A 19906-nucleotide genomic window follows, 5' to 3' on the forward strand; every position below is an offset into this window, starting at 1 on the left:
TGGGGTCCTGATCTAACTGAAAGTGGCCACACAAGTAGACCGGGTGGTAAAGTATGCTTGCCTTTATCAGTTTGGGTATGGAGTATAAAAGTCAGGAAATTATGTTGCGGTTTGTAAGACTTAGTTCAGGCCACACTTCAGAGTATTGCATTGACTTCTGGTCGCCACACTACAGGAAGAATATTGAAGCTTTGGAGAGGGTGCAGAAGAGGTTTATCAGGATGCAGCCTGGATTAGAGAGTATGAGCTATAAGGTTGTTTTGTCTTGAAAGGCGGAGGCTGAGGAGTGACCTGATAGAAGTTTACAAAACTATGAGAGGCATAGGTAGGGTTGACGGTCAGAATCCTTTTCCCAGATTTGACATGTCTCATACATTTAAGGTGAGAGGGTCAGGTTTATTTTACACAGAATGGTACGTGACTGGAGCAAGTAGTGTTGGATACAGATTCAATAGGGGCATTTTAAGGGGCATTTAGATAAGCATATAGAGGGATATGGAGGGATATGGACAGAAGGGATTAGTTCAACTTGGTGTGGTGTTCAGCACAACATCGTGGACCAAAGGGCTTGTTCCTGTGTTGTACTCTTCTATGTCAGAAATCACACAACACCAGGTTATAGTCCAACAGGCTTATCTGAAATCACAAGCTTTTGGAATGCTGCTCCTTTGTCACTTCACCTGATGAAGGAGAAGCACTCTGAAAGCTTGTGGTTGCAAATAAACCTGTTGGACTATAGCCTGGTGTCATGTGACTTTTGACTTTGTCCACCCTTGTCCAACACCTGTACTGTTTCATGTAACATAGATCAGGGATTGAACCTGGGCCTTTCAGATTGAACCTTGGGTCTATCTGATCTGCTCAAAAACTAAATGAGAAAACCCTCAGGATCTTGTTTGTGATGTTTTTGTCAATTTAATTTTTATAACTTGGGTGGAAGCATAAGCTTCTAGTCTGCACCATGAACTTTGACTCCATTTCCCTGCATGGCATAGACTAGGAATGTAAAAACAAACGTGTAACAAATGAGTTGCAGTTTTGAGTATGATATTGGTTGGATCTATCTTGCAATTTCATTAGTGCACACTTGGTACTTTTTGCAAAAAAAACCCCACACTCCTACACTTGAAAGTTAAGTACTTAAGAGCAATAAGAAGGCAATGATCCAATTGATGAAGTGTTCAGAATAAAGTGCAATCTGAATAGGTTCCAGGAGACACATGAGCTCACTTCAGAGTACTCTTGGTACTAGTTGCACTATCAACTCCTGGCTGAGTCCTAGGATAAGGACAATAAGAGCTGATTACACTGTAACTGTGATCAGCGTGCTGAAGCACTCTTCAGGCAGTAATTTCACCTCAGGGAAACTCTATATGATGTTCACTTGTTCCGGAGACTGAACAATTAGTTTGCTGCCTTGTGATTCCTTTTAGGCATGTATTATTTAGCATGACACTAAGGAAAATTTGGACAACTAATACTTAAAAATACACACTTCAGAATATAAAGGTAGTGATGGCATACTTTTCAAATAACTGTCGTATTTCACTGTTATTCATTTGCAGCAACATCCAGCAGTTCTGCTGTTATTTCAAGGAGCTTCCAGCAGTGGAGTTGCGCAGTGGTAAAACTGCAGGGAGAAGGACCTATCACACTCGGAGCCAAGGAGATAACAGTGTGTATGTTCCTAGGTTTCTTTGATTTCAATGCACTGTAATATTGACTAAAGCAGGTGCTGTTAGAGAAAAGTAGCTCAGAAAGTAAAATGAAGACTGCAAGATGTCCATTCTTGGAAACTTTCTTCTATTATTTAAAAAGATCAGCAGGCAAGTATTCATACTATAGTACTGATGAGAATTATTCCATTCTGCATAAATTTTAATTGAGTTGGACATGGAGAGGATGAAGACGGAGGGGAAAAAAGTGAACTGCATTGGGAAAAGGATGTTGTATGAATAGAGGAGGTGGCTCTAAAGTGAAGGAAAGGGAGAAAAGCAAGAGGCCATAAGGAGAAGAGGAAAGAAATGAGATTTCAAATGCGACAGGAAGGAAAGGAGGAGACACTACAAGGGAGCTGGTGGGAAGAAAAGGAGATGGCTTGAAAAGACGTCAAACAGTATTAAAGCTGTCAATAAGGGAGTACTTAACTAACTGGGAGCCAGGAAAATTTGAAACCAATGATATAATGAACTCCTTGAAACTTAATGTGGAATCTCTAATTGAAGGCCAAGTCAGTTGTTAAATTTAAATCTTGAATTGAGATCTAAAAAGCAGTGATTTCAGTAGTAACTACCTGGTTAAATGTTCCAGTGACTGTGTGCATATGCAACAGTTCAGCTGTGATTTCAAAAAGCTTGCAGATGTTTACATTACCTTTTTGTGTACAAGTTTCTAAAGATTATTTTGAAAAAAAAACTTTTTAACTAATGTGTGATGTCCTAACCAATTAAATACTGTGGTGTTGAGGAAATCATTACTTTCCTTGCGTCAAGACTTGGAGGAGCTGGTGTTGGACTGGGGTGGACAAAGCTAAAAATCACATAACACCAGGTTATAGTCCAACAGGTTTATTTAGAAGCACTAGCTTTCGGAGCGCTGCTCCTTCATCAGGTGGTTGTGTTCCTTGCGTGTTGTACCTTTAAGTTTAATGGGAGTTAAATAATTGAATCTATTGATGGATTCTTCAAATGTTGTTTCCACGGAAGTCGAAATAGATCAAATATCAACTCAAATACAGAAGCTGTTCTTACTGTATGGTGGCAACGTCTAATATTAGGTGCTGTTTTTTCCAGTCTATAAGACATTGACAAGAAGGTGGTCATCAAAATCTATCAAAGATTAGAATGAGGGCAGAGTTGTGTACAGGGGATCTGGAAACATGAAAGGCACCAATAACCATGATTTCTTTCTCTGGTCCTGGTGCTGATGAACTGGAAAATTTCAAATCCTTCCATCTTGTTTAAAGAAAGGAGTTCAGAATTTTTGTTGGTTAGAACCTGGAATGTACTACCTAAGAGTTTGGTGGAGATGGGGTCTCCAATGATGTTTTCAAAGAGATTTGGATCATCATCTGAAAACTGAGAATGCGCAGGACCAGAGGGAGAAGGTAGGAGAGTGACACTAAGTGAACTTCTCCTTCAGTAGGCCAGTACAAAAATAAAGGGCTAAATGGCCAGCTCCTACACTGTAAGCAATCTAAGATTCTAATTTATTTTGGAACAAATATAAATTTCAGAAAGGATCAAATGATTTTCAACAATTTGTGTCTCATTGATTAACGGCTATCATCATTTTCAAAGTAGTTGTAAAAGTGTGAGTGCTATATTGTATTGTGTTTGTATAAAACTCAAAACCTTTAGCAGCCAATGACTTTTCTTACACCAGAAAGTTAGAGAACAGAATCCATAACAACTTTTAAATGTGAAGAGGGTAATTCAATAAAATGTTCATGTGTTATGATGCAGAGGGCTGAACCCCTTTGTTAATTATAACCAAACATCCAGAAAAGCTCAAAGTGAGGACTGCAGATGTTGGAGATCAGAGTCGAGGGTGTGGTGCTGGAAAAGCACAGCAGATCAGGCAGTGTCCAAGGAGCAGGAGGATCGATCTTTTGGGGATAAGCCCTTCATCAGGAATGAGGCTTGTGAGTTGGAAGCTTGGGACTGGGATAAGGTGGGGGAGGGGAAATGAGGAGACTGGTGAAATCCACATTAATCCTGTGGGGTTGCAGGGTCCCAAGGCAGAATATGAGGCATTCTTCCTCCAGGCATCGGGTGGTTAGGGTTTGACAATGGAGGAGGCCCAGGACCTGCATATCCTTGGTGGAGTGGAAGGGGGAGTTGAAGTGCAGGTGTCACAGCGATATACTCTGAAACAGTCCGTAAGTTGGTGTCCTGATTTAGAGGAGACTACATCAGGTGCAACGAGTACAGTGATGACATTTGTGGGCCTTGGACGAAGGTGAGTAGGGAGTGTGGGCGCAGAGTTTGCACTTCCTGCGGTGGCAGGGGAAGGTGCCAGGAGTGGGACGAGGGCTGGGGGGGGTGCATGGATCTGACAAGGGAGTCGCAGAGGGAATGGTCTCTCCAAAATGCTGATAGGGATGCGAGGAAATATATTCCTTAGTGGTGGCAGAAGTGGCAGAGGATGAAGCAATGTATATGGAGGTTGGTGGGTAGGAAGGTGAGGACCAGGGTGTTCTGTCCTTATAGCGTTGGGAGGGGTGGGGTTCACGGGCAGAGGTGTAGGAAGTGGAGGGCATCGTCAACCATGTGAGAGGGGAAATTGCGGTCTTTGAAGAAAGAGGCATTGAGATTTTCTATAGTGGAATTGGTCATTCTGGAAACAGATGCAGCGGAGGAATTGGCAATAAGAGGCAGTGTGAGAGGAGGTGTAGTCCAGCTAGCTATGGGAGTCTATGGGTTTGTAGTAGAACTTGCCTCACCTCGTAACCTATTAAAAGTGTGAGAGAGTGAAAGGGAACTCATAATTTCCGTTACTTAACGAAAAATAACAATTGGTTTTCCTAACAGAACACTAAACAAAAACTATTAACATCCAAGCTCTTTTTTCTTAACTAATTACTGTCTGACCCCAACTCTCAAAGTGCTGCTTTAATAACAATTATTAAACATTACATTAACTTAATCTCAAGTCCACACAGACTCTGTCTTCTCCGCTGTCTTCTGTCTGCTGATCTCCCTGGATTGTCGTCTTTCTTTTTACTGTATTTACAGGAAAAGATATCTTTTGAAAGAGATTGCCTTCTTATTTCTTTGAGAGCAAGATGTTAGATGGACAGTTAGCTCTCCGGCTCTATGGTAATTGCTCTGACCAAATTTTCAAAATACCCTGGTTTTCTACCCCCAACATCATACACTCTCATTGGTTCAATGTTGTCGATAAAGTAACTTCAAACTCAATTGGGATTTAGTATCCTGGGCATAATTTAAATTAATTGGTTAAATTTGAATTGTTCTCCAACAGCAACAAAACCTCCTGTATCCATTTAACAGCCAATTGTTACACGTATCTATTTTGGAACAGCCTGTCTGTTAGCTTCTGTTCACCAGCTGTACTTTAAATTCAGTTTAAAAGTTCAGAAAACACTTTCTGTCTTAAAGTGAGTTTACACTCTTTATAATACTTGTGTAAGGTAGAATGGAGCTCCATGTTTTGAAAACCAGGGCAGGGGAATGAGTCAAGATGGCCTCATAAGTTCAAAGAACAAAGAAAATTACAGTACAGGAGCAGGCCTTTTGGCCTTCCAAGCCTGCACCAATCCAGAACATCTGTCTAAACATGTCACCTATTTTCTGAGGATCTGTATCCCTCTGCGCCCTGCCCATTTCTGTACTTGTCTAGATACATCTTAAATGATCCTATCATGTCTTCCTCGGCTGGTAACACGTTCCAGGCGCCCACACCCTCTGCATAAAGAACTTTCCACGCATATCTCCCTTAAACTTTTCCCCTCTCACCTTGAACTCATGACCCCATATAATTGAGTTCCCCACTCTAGGGGAAAAACCTTCTTGCTATCCACCCTGTCTATACCTCTCATGATTTTGCAGACCTCATTCAGGTTCCACCCTCAACTTCCATCTTTCTAACGAAAATAATCCTAATCTACTCAACCTCTGTTCATAACTAGCGCCCTCCATACCAGGCAACATCGTCATGAACCTCCTCTGTATCCTCTCCAAAGCAACCATATTCATTTGGTAATGTGGCGACCAGAACTGCAAGCAGTATTCCAAATGTGGTTGAACCAAAGTCCTATACAACAGTAACATGACCTGCCAACTCTTGCACTCAATATCCTGTCCGATGAGGGAAATCATGCCGTATGCCGCCTTGACCATGCTATTGACCTGTGTTGACACCTTCAGGATACAATGGACCTGAACACCCAGATCTCTCTGTACATCAATTTTCCACAGGGCTTTTCCATTTACTGTATAGTTTGCTTTTGAATTGGATCTTCTCGTATTTGCCCAGATTTAACTCCATCTGCCGTTTCTCTGCCCACCTCTCCAGTCTATCTATATTCTGCTGCATTCTCTGACTATCTGCTACTCCACCAATCTTAGTGTCACCAGCAAACTTGCTAATCAGACCACCAATAGTTTACTCCAGATCATTTGTGTATCACAAACAACAGTATACCCAGCACAGATCCCTGTGGATCACCACTAGTCACAGTACTCCATTTTGAGAAACTCCCTTCCATTCCTACTGTCTGTCTCCTGTTGCCCAGCCAGTTCTGTATCCATCTTGCTAGTACATCCTGGACCCCATGTGATTTCACTTTCTCCATCAGCCTACCATGGGGAACCTTATCAAATCCTTAATTGAAGTCCATGTATATGACATCTACAACCCTTCCCTTATCAATGAACTTTGTCACTTCCTCAAAGAATTCTATTAAGTTGTTAAGACATGACCTTCCCTGTATAAAACCAGTTGCCTATCACTGATAATCCCATTTTCTTCCAAAATGGAATAGATCCTATCCCTCAATATCTTCTCCAGCAGCTTCCCTACCACTGACGTCAAGCTCACCGGTCTATAATTACCTGGATTATCCCTGCTACCCTTAAACAAGGGGAAAGCATTAGCAATTCTCCAGTCCGCCAGGACCTCACCTGTGTTCAAATTGGATGGTCTACACCTAGGCTGGACTGGAACCATTGTCCAAAGGGATGCTTTTGCTAATGTCTGTAAGGAACTAGATATTGAAGTCAGTGTGACTAAGGGCAAGTGTAGGCAGGGAACAGATGATGAACGCAAAGGGACAAGTGGTCCGAGGTGCATTTGTTTTAATGCGACAAGTGTAGTAGGTAAGGCAGATAATATTAGGGCTTGCTTTAGTACCAGAGAGTATGATGTTATTGCTATTACTGAGACTTGGTTGATGGAAGATCATCTGCTCCCTGCCTACACTTCCCCTTAGTCACGCTGACTTCATTATCTAGTTCCTTACAGGCTTTAGTTACAACTTCTTTACTGTCCACTAGCCACCTCATTTGGTTCCCATTCCCACTGCCACATTAGTTTAAACCCTCCCCAACAGCATTAGCAAAAGCACCCCTTTGGACATCGGTCCCAGTCTGGCGCAGGTATAGACTGTCCAATTTGAACACTGGTGAGGTCCTGGAGGACTGGAGAATTGCTAATGTTTTCCCCTTGTTTAAGGGTAACAGGGATAATTCAGGTAATTATAGACCGGTGAGCTTGACGTCAGTGGTAGGGAAGCTGCTGGAGAAGATATTGAGGGATAGGATCTATTCCATTTTGGAAGAAAATGGGCTTATCAGTCATAGGCAACATGGTTTTATATATAGGTCACATCCTATCAACTTAATAGAATTATTTGAGGAAGTGACAAAGTGATTAATGAGGGAAGGGCTGTAGATGTCATATCCATGGACGTTTGATGAAGTTTCCCATGCTGGCTGATGGAAAAATTGAAATGACATGGGTTCCAGTGTGTACTAGCTAGATGGATATAGAACTGGCTGGGCAACAGGAGACAGAGTAGTAGTGGAAGGGAGTTTCTCAAAAATGAGAACTGTGACCAGTGGTGTCCCACAGGGATCTGTGCTGGGTCTACTATTGTTTGTGAAATACATAAATGATCTGGAGGAAGCCATTGGTGGTCTGATTCGCAAGTTTGCAGGTGACACTAAGATTGGTGGAGTAGCAGATAGTGAAGGGGACTGTCAGAGAATACAGCAGAATATAGATAGATTGCAGAGGTGGGCAGAGAAATGGCAGATGGAGTTCAATCTGCAAGGAGATGCATTTTGGAAGATCCAATTCAAGAGCAAACTATACAGCAAATGGAAAAGTCCTAGGGAAAATTGATGTACAAGAGATCTGAGTGCTCAGGTCCATTGTTCGCTGCAGGTCTCAACGCAGGTCAATAGCGTGGTCAAGAAGGCATACGGCATGCTTTCCTTAATCGAACGGGGTATTGCGTACAAGAGTTGGCAGGTCACGTTCCTATTGTATATTTGGTTCAGCCACATTTGGAATACTGTGTACAGTTCTCGTGTACATTACCAAAAGGATGTGAATAATTTGGAGATGGTACAGAGGAGGTTCATGACGATGTTGCCTGGTATGGAGGGCGCTAGTTATGAAGAGAAGTTGAATAGATTAGGATTATTTTCATTAGAAAGACGGAAGTTGAGGGGGGACGTTATTGAGGTTTACAAAATCATGAGAGGTATAGACGGTGAATAGCAAGAAGCTTTTTCCCCCAGAGTGGGGGACTCAGTTGCTAGGGGTCATGAGTTCAAGGTGAGAGGGGAGAAGTTTAAGGGAGATATGTGTGGAAAGTTCTTTACTCAAAGGGTGATGGGTCCCTGGAATGCGTTGCCAGCTGACGTGGTAGAGGTGGGCACGATAGCATTGTTTTACGATGTATCTAGACAGATACAGAATGGTCAGGGAGTAAAGGGATACAGACCCTTAGTAATTAGGTAACAGGTTAAGATAGAGGATCTGGATCAGTGCAGGCTTGGCGGGCATAAGGGCATGTTTCTGTGCTGTAATTTTCTTTGTTCTTTCTAATAGACCCACCTCCCCCAGAACTGGTCCCAATGTATCAAAAATTGGAACCCCTCCCTCCTGCACCATCTCTCAAGCCACACATTCGTCCTGCCTATTCTTTTATTTTCTACTCTGACTAGCACGTGACACTGGTACCAATCCTGAGATTACTATCTCTGAGGTCCTATTTTTTAACTTGGCTCCTAACTCCATAAATTCTGCTTGTAGGAGTAATCCTGTTGTTTTACCTATATCATTGGTACCTACATGCACCACGACAGCTTCAGAATGTCCTGCAGCTGATCGGAGACATCCATGACCCGTGCACCTACCATTCGGGAGGCAACATACCATTCGGGACTCTCGTTTTTGACCACAGAACTGCCTATCTCCTCCCCTTACAACTGAACCACATATGACCTTGTATCGGATGTGGGAGTCAGTGACCAAGAGACTTAGTGCAACATGATTAATAAATCCCTTTTTTCTGTTTCTTTGTTAAATGTTACAGCTCCCTGGTAGAAGAGTTCCGGAAAACTCTTTGTGCCTTATGGCAAGGAAGCCAAACTGCATTCTGTCCTGAATCTCTCTTCTATGTAATTTGGAAAATTATGCCAAATTTCAGGTAAGAAACCAATTGTTCTACGAAACAGTTACACTCTTTGTTGAACTGCCTTTCTCTTTACAGATGCTAAATGACTTGCTGTATACTTCTAACATTTAGCTAATGCACTAATCTGAACTGCAGTAACACAGAGGTGTAATGAGTCAAATGTGCTACCCTCTAGTTCATCTTAGCTGTAAGGGTCTTCCTTCTTCTGTATCATCTGTGAGGACATACACGTTGTTCAGTACAGATGGTTAGTTAAAATTTTGTTTAAATCACACAAGGAGCCTGTTAATCAAGAAAATGTGGCATTGGTTTCATTGGTTTTTATTTTGTATCTATCAGTTAAAAATATGTATAAGCAACATAATTCTTGGAAGTTAATAATTTGTAAATCAGCATAAGTATTTGAGTTTCTTTCAGTGCCCTAGCTTTAAACTGTAGCTAGTGACTGTTATTCACAATCTATCCATATAGAGCTTCTAAAGTACATCATAAAATATGGAATTTAAAGGAATCATCTAATTTATTGGTATGGAAAAATAGATAGTGACTCATCTCTTTTCATACCCTCAACAGAATGAAATTACTTCAAACCAAGAAAACTTTATTATGTACTTTAGCATAGAGCTAGTGTTAATAATCCTGACTTAAAATGCTTGATGTAGTAAGATAGAACATAGAATAGCACAAGAACAGACCCTTCAGCACACTGTCTGTGCCAACCATGACCCACTATGTCCATGCCAACTAAACTAATCTCATCTGCCTCTGCATGGTCTGTATCCCACTATTCCTTGCATGTTCATGTATCATGTGTCTGTCTAAATACCTTAAACTTTGCTAATGTTTCTGCTTCTACCACCTCCCCTGGCAGCACCTGCTACCCTCTTGTGTATTTAAAAAAAACTTTCCTCACCCATCTCCTTTAAACTGTTCTTCTCTCACCTTAAACCTGTGCCCCCTAATATTTGAGATTTCCTCCCTGGCAGAAAGATTCTAATTTCTACTCTATCCATGCCTCAGAATTTTATTTAATTCAATCAGGTTGCCCCTCAACCTCTGATGCTCAAGTGAAAACAATCCAAGTTTGTCCAACTGCTCCTTTTGGCCAATGTGCTTCAATCCAGATGACACCCTGGTAAAACTCTTTTCTACCTTCTTCAAAACCTCCACATCTTTCCTATAGGGTGGTGACCATACCTTAACACAATACTTCAAACATGGCCTAACTAAAGTTTTATATAGTTGCAACATGACTTGCAAACATTTATATTCAGTGCCTTGACCAATAAAGACAAGATATGCCTTCCTTACCACCTTATTCACTTGTTACTTTCAGGGAACCAGGGACTTGCACTACAAGATTCTTCTGTATACCAATGCTCCTAAGAGTCCTGCCATGTACTGTACGCTTTCCTCTTGCATTTGATCTCCCAAAATGCGTCACCTCAGACTTATTATAGGATCACAAGAGTCAGAGATGTACAGCGCAGAAACACACCCTTTGGTCCAACTCGTTCATGCTGACCAGATATCCTAAATTAATCTAGTCCCATTTGCCTATATTTGGCCCATATTCTTCTAAACCCTTCCTATTCATATACCCATCCAGATATCTTTTAAATTTTATAATTGTAACAGCCTCCACCACTTCCACTAGCAGCTCATTCCATACTCACCACCACCCTCTGTGTGAAAAAGTTGCCCTTTAGGTCCCTTTTAAATCTTTCCCCTTTCACTCTAAACCTATGCCCTCTAGTTCTGAACTCACCCACCCCAAGAAAAAGACCTTATCTATTCAACCTATTCATACATCTTATGATTTTATAAACATCGATAATGTCCCCCCTCAACCTCCGACGCTCCAGGGCAAACAGCCCCACCCTGTTCAGCCTCTCGCTATAACTCAAACCCTCCAACGCTGGCAACACCCTTGTAAATCTTTTCTGAACCCTTTCAAGTTTCACAACATCCTTCCTATAGGAGGAAGACCACAATTGCACACAATATTCCAAAAGTGGCTTAACCAATGTACTGTACAGCCACAACATAACTTGCCAACTCCTATACTCAGTACTCTGATCAATAAAGGAAAACATACCAAACACCTTCCTCACTATCCTATCTATCTGCGACTCCACTTTCAAGGAACTATGAATCTACACTCCAAAGTTCAGCAACATTCCCCAAGAACTTAACATGAAGTGTATATGGGAGGGGGATGGGAACCGGAGCTACGGATCAAAGGATGGGTTAGCTGGTGAACAGGCAAATAAAGCATATAGAGAGTTGATAGGGCAAAGTTGAAGTCATTATGACAGGTGTGTCTATTTTAATGGAAGAAGTGTAAGGAATAAGGGTGATGAACTTAGAGCATGGATCAGTACTTGGAGCTACGATGTTGTGGCCATTACAGAGACTTGAATATCACGGGCAGGAATGCTTGTTGAATGTTCCGGGGTTTGGATGTTTCCGGAGGAATAGGGAGGAAGCTAAAATAGGTGGGGGAGTAGCATTGCTAATCAGGGATATTATCACAGCTGCAGAAAGGGAAGTCATGGAAAGGAAGGAAGGTTTATCCACAGAGTCCTTATGGGTGGAAGTCAGAAACAGCAAAGAAGCTGTCACCTTATTCGGAGTTTTATACAGACCCCTCCCCATAGCAATAGAGACAGGGAGCAGCAGATTAGGAGGCAGATTTTGGAAATGTGCAGAAGTAACAGGGTTGTTGTCATGGGTGACTCCAACTTCCCTAATATTGATTAGAACCTCCTTAGCGCAAATAGTTTGGATGGAGCAGATCTCGTCAGGGGTGTCCAGGAAGGATTCCTCACTCAATATGTATATAGGTGGACTGGAGGGGAGGCCATATCAGATTTGGTGCTCGGCAACGAGCCAGGTCAGGTGTCAGATCTCTTGGTGGGAGAGCATTTCAGTGATAGCGGTCACAGCACCCTGACTTTTACTATAGTCATGGAGAGGGACAGGAGCAGACAGTATGGGAAAGTATTTAATTGAGGGGGGAGGAATTACAATGCTAATAGGCAGAAACTGTGGAGCGTAAATTGGGAGCAGATATTCTCAGGGAAATGCACAACAGAAATGTGGAGGTTGTTTAGGGAGCACTTGCTGCAAGTGCTGGATAGGTTTGTCCCTCTGAGGCAAGGACTGGATGGTAGGGTGAAGGAACCTTGGATGACGAGATGTGAAACATCTCTTGTCAAGAGGAAGAAGGAAGTTTACTTCTAAGGTTGAGGAAGCAAGGATCAGACAGGGCTGTAGAAGATATCAAAGTAGTCAGGAAGGAACTGAAGAATGTACTTAGGAAAGCGAGAAGGGGGCATGAAAAAGCCTTGGCGGGTAGGATTAAGGAAAACCATAAGTTGTTCTACACTTACGTGAGAACAAGTAGATTGCCAGAGTGGGGGTAGGGCTGATCAGGGATAATGATCAGGGAACTTGTGCCTGGAGTCAGAGGAAATAGGGAGGTCCTTAATGAATACTTTGCTTCAGTATTCAGTAGTGAGAGGGACTTTGTCATTTGTGAGGACAGTGTGAAGCAGGCTGATATGCTCGAACAGGTTGATTTTAGGAAGGAAAACTTTGAAAAACATGAGGATAGATAAGCCCCCTAGTTCAGACAGGATATATCCAGGGTTACTATGGGAAGTGAGGAAAGAAATTGCTGCACCTTTGGTGATGATCTTCATTTCCTCACTATCTGCTGGAGTAGTACCGGATGGTTGGAGGGCGGCAATGTTATTCCCTTGTTCAAGAAAGGGAAGAGGGATAATCCTGGGAATTACAGATCAGTCAGTCTTACATTGGTGGTAGAACATAGAACCTTACAGCACAGTGCAGCCCCTTCAACCCTCAATGTTGGTCAACCTGTGAAACAAATCTGAAGCCCATCCAACCTACACTATTCCATTATCATCCATATATTTATTCAATGACCATTTAAATGCACTTAAAGTTGGCAAGTTTAAGTTGCAGGCAGGGCATTCCACACCCCTACTACTGAGTAGGCAAATTATTGGGGAGGATTCTGAGAGACAAGATTTATGATTGTTTGGAAAAGCGTAGCTTGATTAGTGATAGTCAACATGGCTTTGTGAGGAGTAGGTCATGCCTTACAAGCATTATTGAATTCTTTGAGGTTGTGACAAAAGACGTTGATGAAGGTAGAGCAGTGGATGTGGTCTGTATGGATTTTCGCAAAGTGTTTTATAAGATTCCCCATGGTTGGCTTATCCAGAGAGTAAGAAGGCATGGGATACAAGGAAATTTGTCTGGATACAGAATCGGCTGGCCCATAGATGCCGGGAGTGGTAATTGATGGTGTTCAGCCTGGTGCTTGGTGACCAATGGTGTTCCACAGGGATCTGTTCAGGGACCTCTGCTCTTTGTAATTTTTATAAATTACTTGGATGAGGAAGTGGAAAGGTGGGTTAGTAAGCTTGTCGATGACACAAAGGTTGATGGAGTTGTGGATAGTGTGGAGGGCTGTTATAGGTTGCAGTGAGACAATGGCAGGATGCAGAGCTGGGCTGAGAAGTCGCAGATGGAATTCAACCTGGAAAAGTGTGAAGCGATTCATTTTGGAAGGTGGAATGCAGAGTATAGGGTTTAAAGCTGGATTCTTGACCGTGTGGAGGAACAGAGGGATCTTGGGGTCCACGTCCATAAATCACTGAGTTGCCACCCAAGTTGATAGCGTTATTGAGAAGGCATATGATCTGTCGGCTTTCATTAGTAGTTTGAGTTTAAGAGACACGAGGTTATGCTGTAGCTGGTCAGACCACACTGGGAATATTGTGTTCAATTCTGGTTCCCTCATAATAGGAAGGATGTGGAAGCTTTAGAGACTTTGCAGAGGAGATTTATTAGAATGCTGCCTGGGCTGGAGGGCATGTCTTAAGAAAGGTTGAGGGAGCTAGGGTTTTACTCATTGGAGCAAAAAAGGATGAGAGGTGACTTGATAGAGGTTTAAAAGATAATGAGAGGCATAGATAGAGTGGATAAACCAGAGACTTTTTCCTACGGTGAAATGTCTATCATGAGGAGGCATTATTTTAAGGTGATTGGAGGAAAGTTTAGGGGAGATGTCAGAGGTAGGTTCTTTACGGAGAGTGTGGTGGGTGCGTGGAATGCACTGCCCGCAATGGTAGTAGAGTCGAAGACATTAGTGACATTTCAGAAACTCTTGGATAGGCACATGGATGATAGTGAAGTGTCAGATATTTAGATTAGTTTGATGTTAGAGTAGGATAAACGGTCAGCACAACGTTGAGGGCAAAAGGGTCTGTACTGTGCTGTACTGTTCTATGTTCTGTGTTAAGTCCTGCTTTGATATGCCTTTTCAAAATGTAGCACCTCATATTTATCTAAATTAAACTCCATCTGCCATTCTGTGGCCCACTGGCCCATTTGATCAAGATCTTCTATGACCAAGCCAATTTCGTACCCAACTTACCAACTCATCATGGACTCATGTGACTTAGTCTTCTGGACCAACTTACCATGACATATCTTGTCAAATAGTTTAGTAAAGTGTGGACAGCATCTGCTGCCCTATCCTCATCAATCATGTTCATCATTCCTCAAAACACTCAGTCAAATTTGTGAGACAAAACTGCCACCATATAAAAGCATGCTGACTATGCCTAATAAGTCCATTCTTCTCCTTTTGTGACTGAAACCTGTCTCTAAGAATCCAGTGAGGCTAAAAAGGATACAAAGCTCTCTCAGGTCACAGCAGTCTCCTCTCTTGCTGCTTCAATATCCTGGGATACATCAGATCAGGCCCTGGGGGACGATTCTACCTTATTCTTTTTCAAGCCACCCAACAGAATAGAGGAATGATCACTCGATAGGTTTAGTGTGAGAGGGAAAATTTTAAAAGGGACTGAAGGGACAACTTTTTCACACAGAGGGTGGTGCATGTATGGAATGAGCTGCCAGAGGAAGTGATGGAGGCTGGTACAATTAGATTAAATTACTTACTAACTTACAGGCTCTTTGAGCCAACAAGTCCACACCGACCTTCCGAAGAGCAACCCACTCAGACCCATTCCCCTACATTTACCCCTTCACCTAACACCTGTGGGCAATTTTGCATGGTCAATTCACCTAACCTGCACATTTTTGGACTGTGGGAGGAAACCGGAACACCCAGAGGAAACCATGCAGACACGGGGGGAATATGCAAACTCCACACAGACAGTTGCCTGAGATGGGAATTGAACCCGAGTCTCTGGCGCTGTGAGGTAGCAGTGCTAACCACTATGCCACCGTGCCACCCACAATTACAACATTTAAAAGGCATCTGGATAGGTATATGGATAGGAGCAGTTTAGAGGGATATGGGCCAAATGCTGAAAAATGGGGCTAGATTAGTTTCTAGTTGGCATGGACGAGTTGGACCGAAGGGTGTGTTTCTGTGCTGTACATCCCTATGACTCTATGACCTGAAACATTAACTGTGATTTCTCTCTGCAGGTGCTGCCAGACCTGCTGAGCATTTCCATCAATTTCTGTTCTTGTTTCTGATTTCCAGCATCTGCAGTTCTTTCAGTTTTATGCGTATAAATTGTATTTGCCAATGGCTTTTCTAGCCCTCTCAAGTTCCTTGTTTGTTCTTTTCTGCTTCCTTTACACCCCTCAAGGGCTTTTTTTTTGATTTCTGTTTGCTAAACTTTACATGTACTTTCTTTTTGTTTTGGGTTAGCCTTTCAATATCTCTTGTCATCCAGAGTTCTCAAATCTTGCCATCCATATCTTTCTTTCTTGCAGGAACATGCCGGTCCTGTACTCTGATCAGTTGCTATTTAAAAGACTCCCATGACTCAGATGTGGGTTTACTTCATACAGTGGTCCCCAATCTAATTTCTCCAGTTCCTGCCTAATGGTGTTGTAGTTAGCCTTCCCCCAATTTAGTACTTTTACCCCAGCACCTGTCTTATCTTTATCCATGACTACCGTAAAACTTATGGAATTCCAATCGCTGTTCCTAAAATCTGTCATCATAGTGAAACTTCAATCATCTAGTCAGGCTTACTTCACAACACAAAATTGCACAATGCCAGATTGCAGTCCAACAGGTTTATTTGGAAGCACTAGCTTTCGGAGTGCTGATTCTTCATCAGGTAGTTGTGGAGCAGGACCGTGAGACACCGAATTTATAGCATAAGATTATAGTGTCATGCAGCTGAAATGATATATTGAAAAACCTAGATTGTTGTTAAGTCTTTCATCTTTTAGAATGGGTTGCAGGTTTCAGTTCATTAATGTGTAAATCCCAGAACTTTTTTAAAGTTACATTCTCGCAATAACAAGGTTTTATTAAGAAAAAGGTGACATCTACATTGGCATGGTGGCTCAGTGATTAACACTGCTGCCTCACACCGCCAGGGACCTAGGTTCGATTCCAGCTTCGGGTGTCTGTGTGGAGTTTACACATTCTCCCCACGTCTGCCTGGGTTTCCTCCAGGTTCTCCGGTTTCCTCCCACAATCCAAAGATGTGCAGGTTAGGTGAATTGACCATGCTAAATTGCCCATAGTGTTCAAGGATGTGTAGGTTAGGTGCATTAATCAGGGATAAATATAGAGTAATGGGGAAATGGGCTTGGGTGGGATACTCATCAGAGTGGACTTGTTGTGTTGAAGGGCCTATTTCCACACTGCAGGATTCTATGATTCTAGAATGATCTCAGCTCAGACGATGCATTAAAGGTGTGAGGTTAGAGTCTGTCTGATTCCCATTCGTGACTCAGACTGGTTTTATTTCCAGAGTGGAATTTATAAAATATTACTTGGATTGACTGCCTGCAGGTTGTGCATTTTTTGAGCAAAATAAAATGTCCAACACCAGCTCCTCCACATCTTCACAATGCAAGGTTGAATATTTCCGAGTGGACTATCTACGTAACTTCGGATGAACTTCGGATCATTCGGGAAACTAAGGGGGTTATTGAGAGGAGGTACAGGAGGTAGTCACACCTCAGATACAAGAAACAGGCAGATGGGTTAGTCAGGGGACAGAAAAAGAACCAGCAGACAGCCCTTGTGGCTGTTCCTCTCAATACCAAGTATACCATTTTGAACACTGTTGTGGGGGATGATTTACTGGGGTAAGTCCTGGAGTATAGGTCTCTATACCCCATGTACAGAGTCTGTCCCTATTGCTCAGAAGCAAAGGGAGCGAGGGGAGCAGAGCATTAGTCACTGGGGACTCTATAATTAGGAGGATAGATAGAAGGTTCTATGGGGACAAGAGAGACTCACAGTTGGTGTGTTACCTCCCAGGCTCCAGGGTTTGTGATGTCTTGGATTGTGTTTTCAGGATCCTTGGGGTAGGGGAAGCAACACTAAGTCGGGGTCCACATAATCACTAACAACATAAATAGGAAAAGGGATGGGGATTTCAGAGAGCTAGGATGGAAGCTTAGACCTAGAACAAACAATTGTTATCTCTAGTTTGTTACCTGTGCCACGTGCTAGCGAGGTGAGGAATAAGGGGAGAGAGGAGTTAGAAGTAAGGTTTCAAGGTCGCAAGAATGCCCCAGCAAGCAGGAAGATGGTTTGAAGTGTGTCTACTTCAATGCCAGGAGCATCCGGAATATTTGAGTGAACTTGCAGCATGGGTTGGTATCGTGACTTCGATGTTGTGATCATTTCAGAGACCTGGATAGAGCAGGGATAGGAAAGGTTGTTGCAGGTTCCAAGGTTTAGAGATTTCAATAAGAACCGGGAAGATAGTAAAACAGGGGAGGTGTGGCATTGTTAGTCAAGGACAGTAATATGGTGGCAGAAAGAATGTTTGAGGACTCGTGTACGGAGGTAGTATGGGCTGTGGTTAGAAACAGGCATGGGGCCGTCACCATGTTGGGAGTTTTCTATAGGCCTCCGAATAGTTCTGGAGATGTAGAGGGAAGGATGGCAAAGATGATTCTCGATAGGAGCGAGAGTAACAGGGTAGTTGTTGTGGAGGACTTCAACTATCCACATATTAACTGGAAATACTATAGTTCAAATCCTTTAGATGAGTTAGTTTTTGTCCAATGTGTGTATGGGTGTTTCCTGACACATTATGTAAACAGGTCAACAAGGGATGAGGCTACATTGGATTGGTACTGGGTAATGAACCTGGCCAGGTGTTAGATTTGGAGGTAGGTGAGCACTTTAGTGATAGTGACCACAATTCGGTTATGTTTACTTTAGCGATGGAAAGGGCTAAGTACACAACACAGGGCAAGAGGAGGGAAGGGCAATTCTGATGCAGTTAGGCAAGATTTAGGATGCATAGGATGGGGAAGGAAACTGCACGGGATGGGCACAATTGAAATGCAGAGCTTATTCAAGGAAGGCTTATGACTACTGCATGTCCTTGATAAATATGTACCTGCCAGGCGGAGCAGAAATGGTTGAGCGAGGATGCCGTGGTTTAGTAAAGAAATTGAATCTCTTAACAAGAGGAAGAAGAAGGCTGATGTAAGGATGAGACGTGAAGGCTCAGTTAGGCTGCTTGAGAGTTACAAGTTAGCCGGGAAAGACCTAATGAGAGAGCCAGGAAGGGACATGAGAAGTCATTGGCAGGTAGGATCAAGGACAACCCTAAAGCTTTCTCTAGGTATGTCAAGAATAAAAGAATGACTGGAGTAGGATTAAGGCCAATCAGGTTCAGTTGTGGGAAGTTGTGCGTGGAGTTTGAGGAAATAGGAGAAACGCTAAATGAATATTTTTTGTCACACTGGAAAAAGACAGTGTTGATTAGGAGAATACTGAGATTCAGGCTACTAGACGAGACGGGATTGAGATTGACACGGAGGAGGTGTTAGCAATTCTAGAAAGTGTGAAAACAGATTAAGTCCCCATGGCTGGATGGGGTTTATCCTAGGATTCTCTGGGAAACCAGGGAGGAGATTGCAGAGCTTTTGGCTTTGATCTTTGTCGTCACTGTCTACAGGAATAGTGCCAGAAAATTGGAGGATAGTAAATGATGTACCCTTGTTCAAGAAGGAGAGTAGAGACAACCCTGGTAATTATAGACCAGTGAGCCTTACTTTGGTTGTGGGTAAACCGTTGGAAACGGTTATAAGAGATAGTATTTATAATCATCTCGAAAGGTATAAGTCGATTAGAGGTAGTCAACACTGTTTTGTGAAGGATACGTTGTGCCTCACAAAGCTTATTCAGTTCTTTGAGAAGGTGACCAAACAGGTGGATGAGGATAAAGCGGTTGATGTGGTGTATATGGATTTCAGTCAGGTTTGGTAAAGTTTCCCATGGTAGGATATTGCTGAAAATACAGACATGGCATTGAGGGTGATTGGCAATTTGGATCAGAAATTGGCTGGCTAAATAAGACAGGGTGGTGGTTGATGGAAAATGTTCATCTTTGGAGTTCAGTTACTTGTGGTGTACCGCAAGGATCAGGGCCACTGCTGTTTATCATTTTCATAAATGACTTGGATGACGGCGTAGAAGGAGTGGTTAGTAAATTTGCGGATGACACTATGGTCGGTGGAGTTGTGGATAGTGCCGGAGGGTGTTGCAGGTTACAGAGGGATATACAGAGGTACACCACTGGGCAAAAGTTACAGCTGGGGGAAAGGCAATTACGATGCAATTAGGCAAGATTTAGGAAGCATAGGATGGGGAAGGAAACTGCAGGGGATGGGCACATTAGAAATGTGGAGCTTATTCAAGGAAAAGCTCCTGAGTGTCCTAGATAA

The 19906-nt window shown here is 42.6% G+C and overlaps 1 protein-coding gene across 1 annotated transcript in view; it reads left to right on the forward strand.

Moving 5' to 3' along the window:
• The window catches only part of usp3 (ubiquitin specific peptidase 3), a 232318-nt gene that overhangs the window by 145335 nt on the left and 67077 nt on the right, over positions 1–19906 (forward strand). Inside the window, exons 8-9 of the mRNA XM_043680112.1 lie at positions 1566–1679; positions 9071–9184. Of these exons, the coding sequence (XP_043536047.1) occupies positions 1566–1679; positions 9071–9184 (228 nt within the window). The remainder of the gene's footprint in view (positions 1–1565; positions 1680–9070; positions 9185–19906) is intronic.

Source organism: Chiloscyllium plagiosum, chromosome 40, assembly GCF_004010195.1.
Source record: "Chiloscyllium plagiosum isolate BGI_BamShark_2017 chromosome 40, ASM401019v2, whole genome shotgun sequence".
Classification (NCBI taxonomy): Eukaryota; Metazoa; Chordata; class Chondrichthyes; order Orectolobiformes; family Hemiscylliidae; genus Chiloscyllium; species Chiloscyllium plagiosum.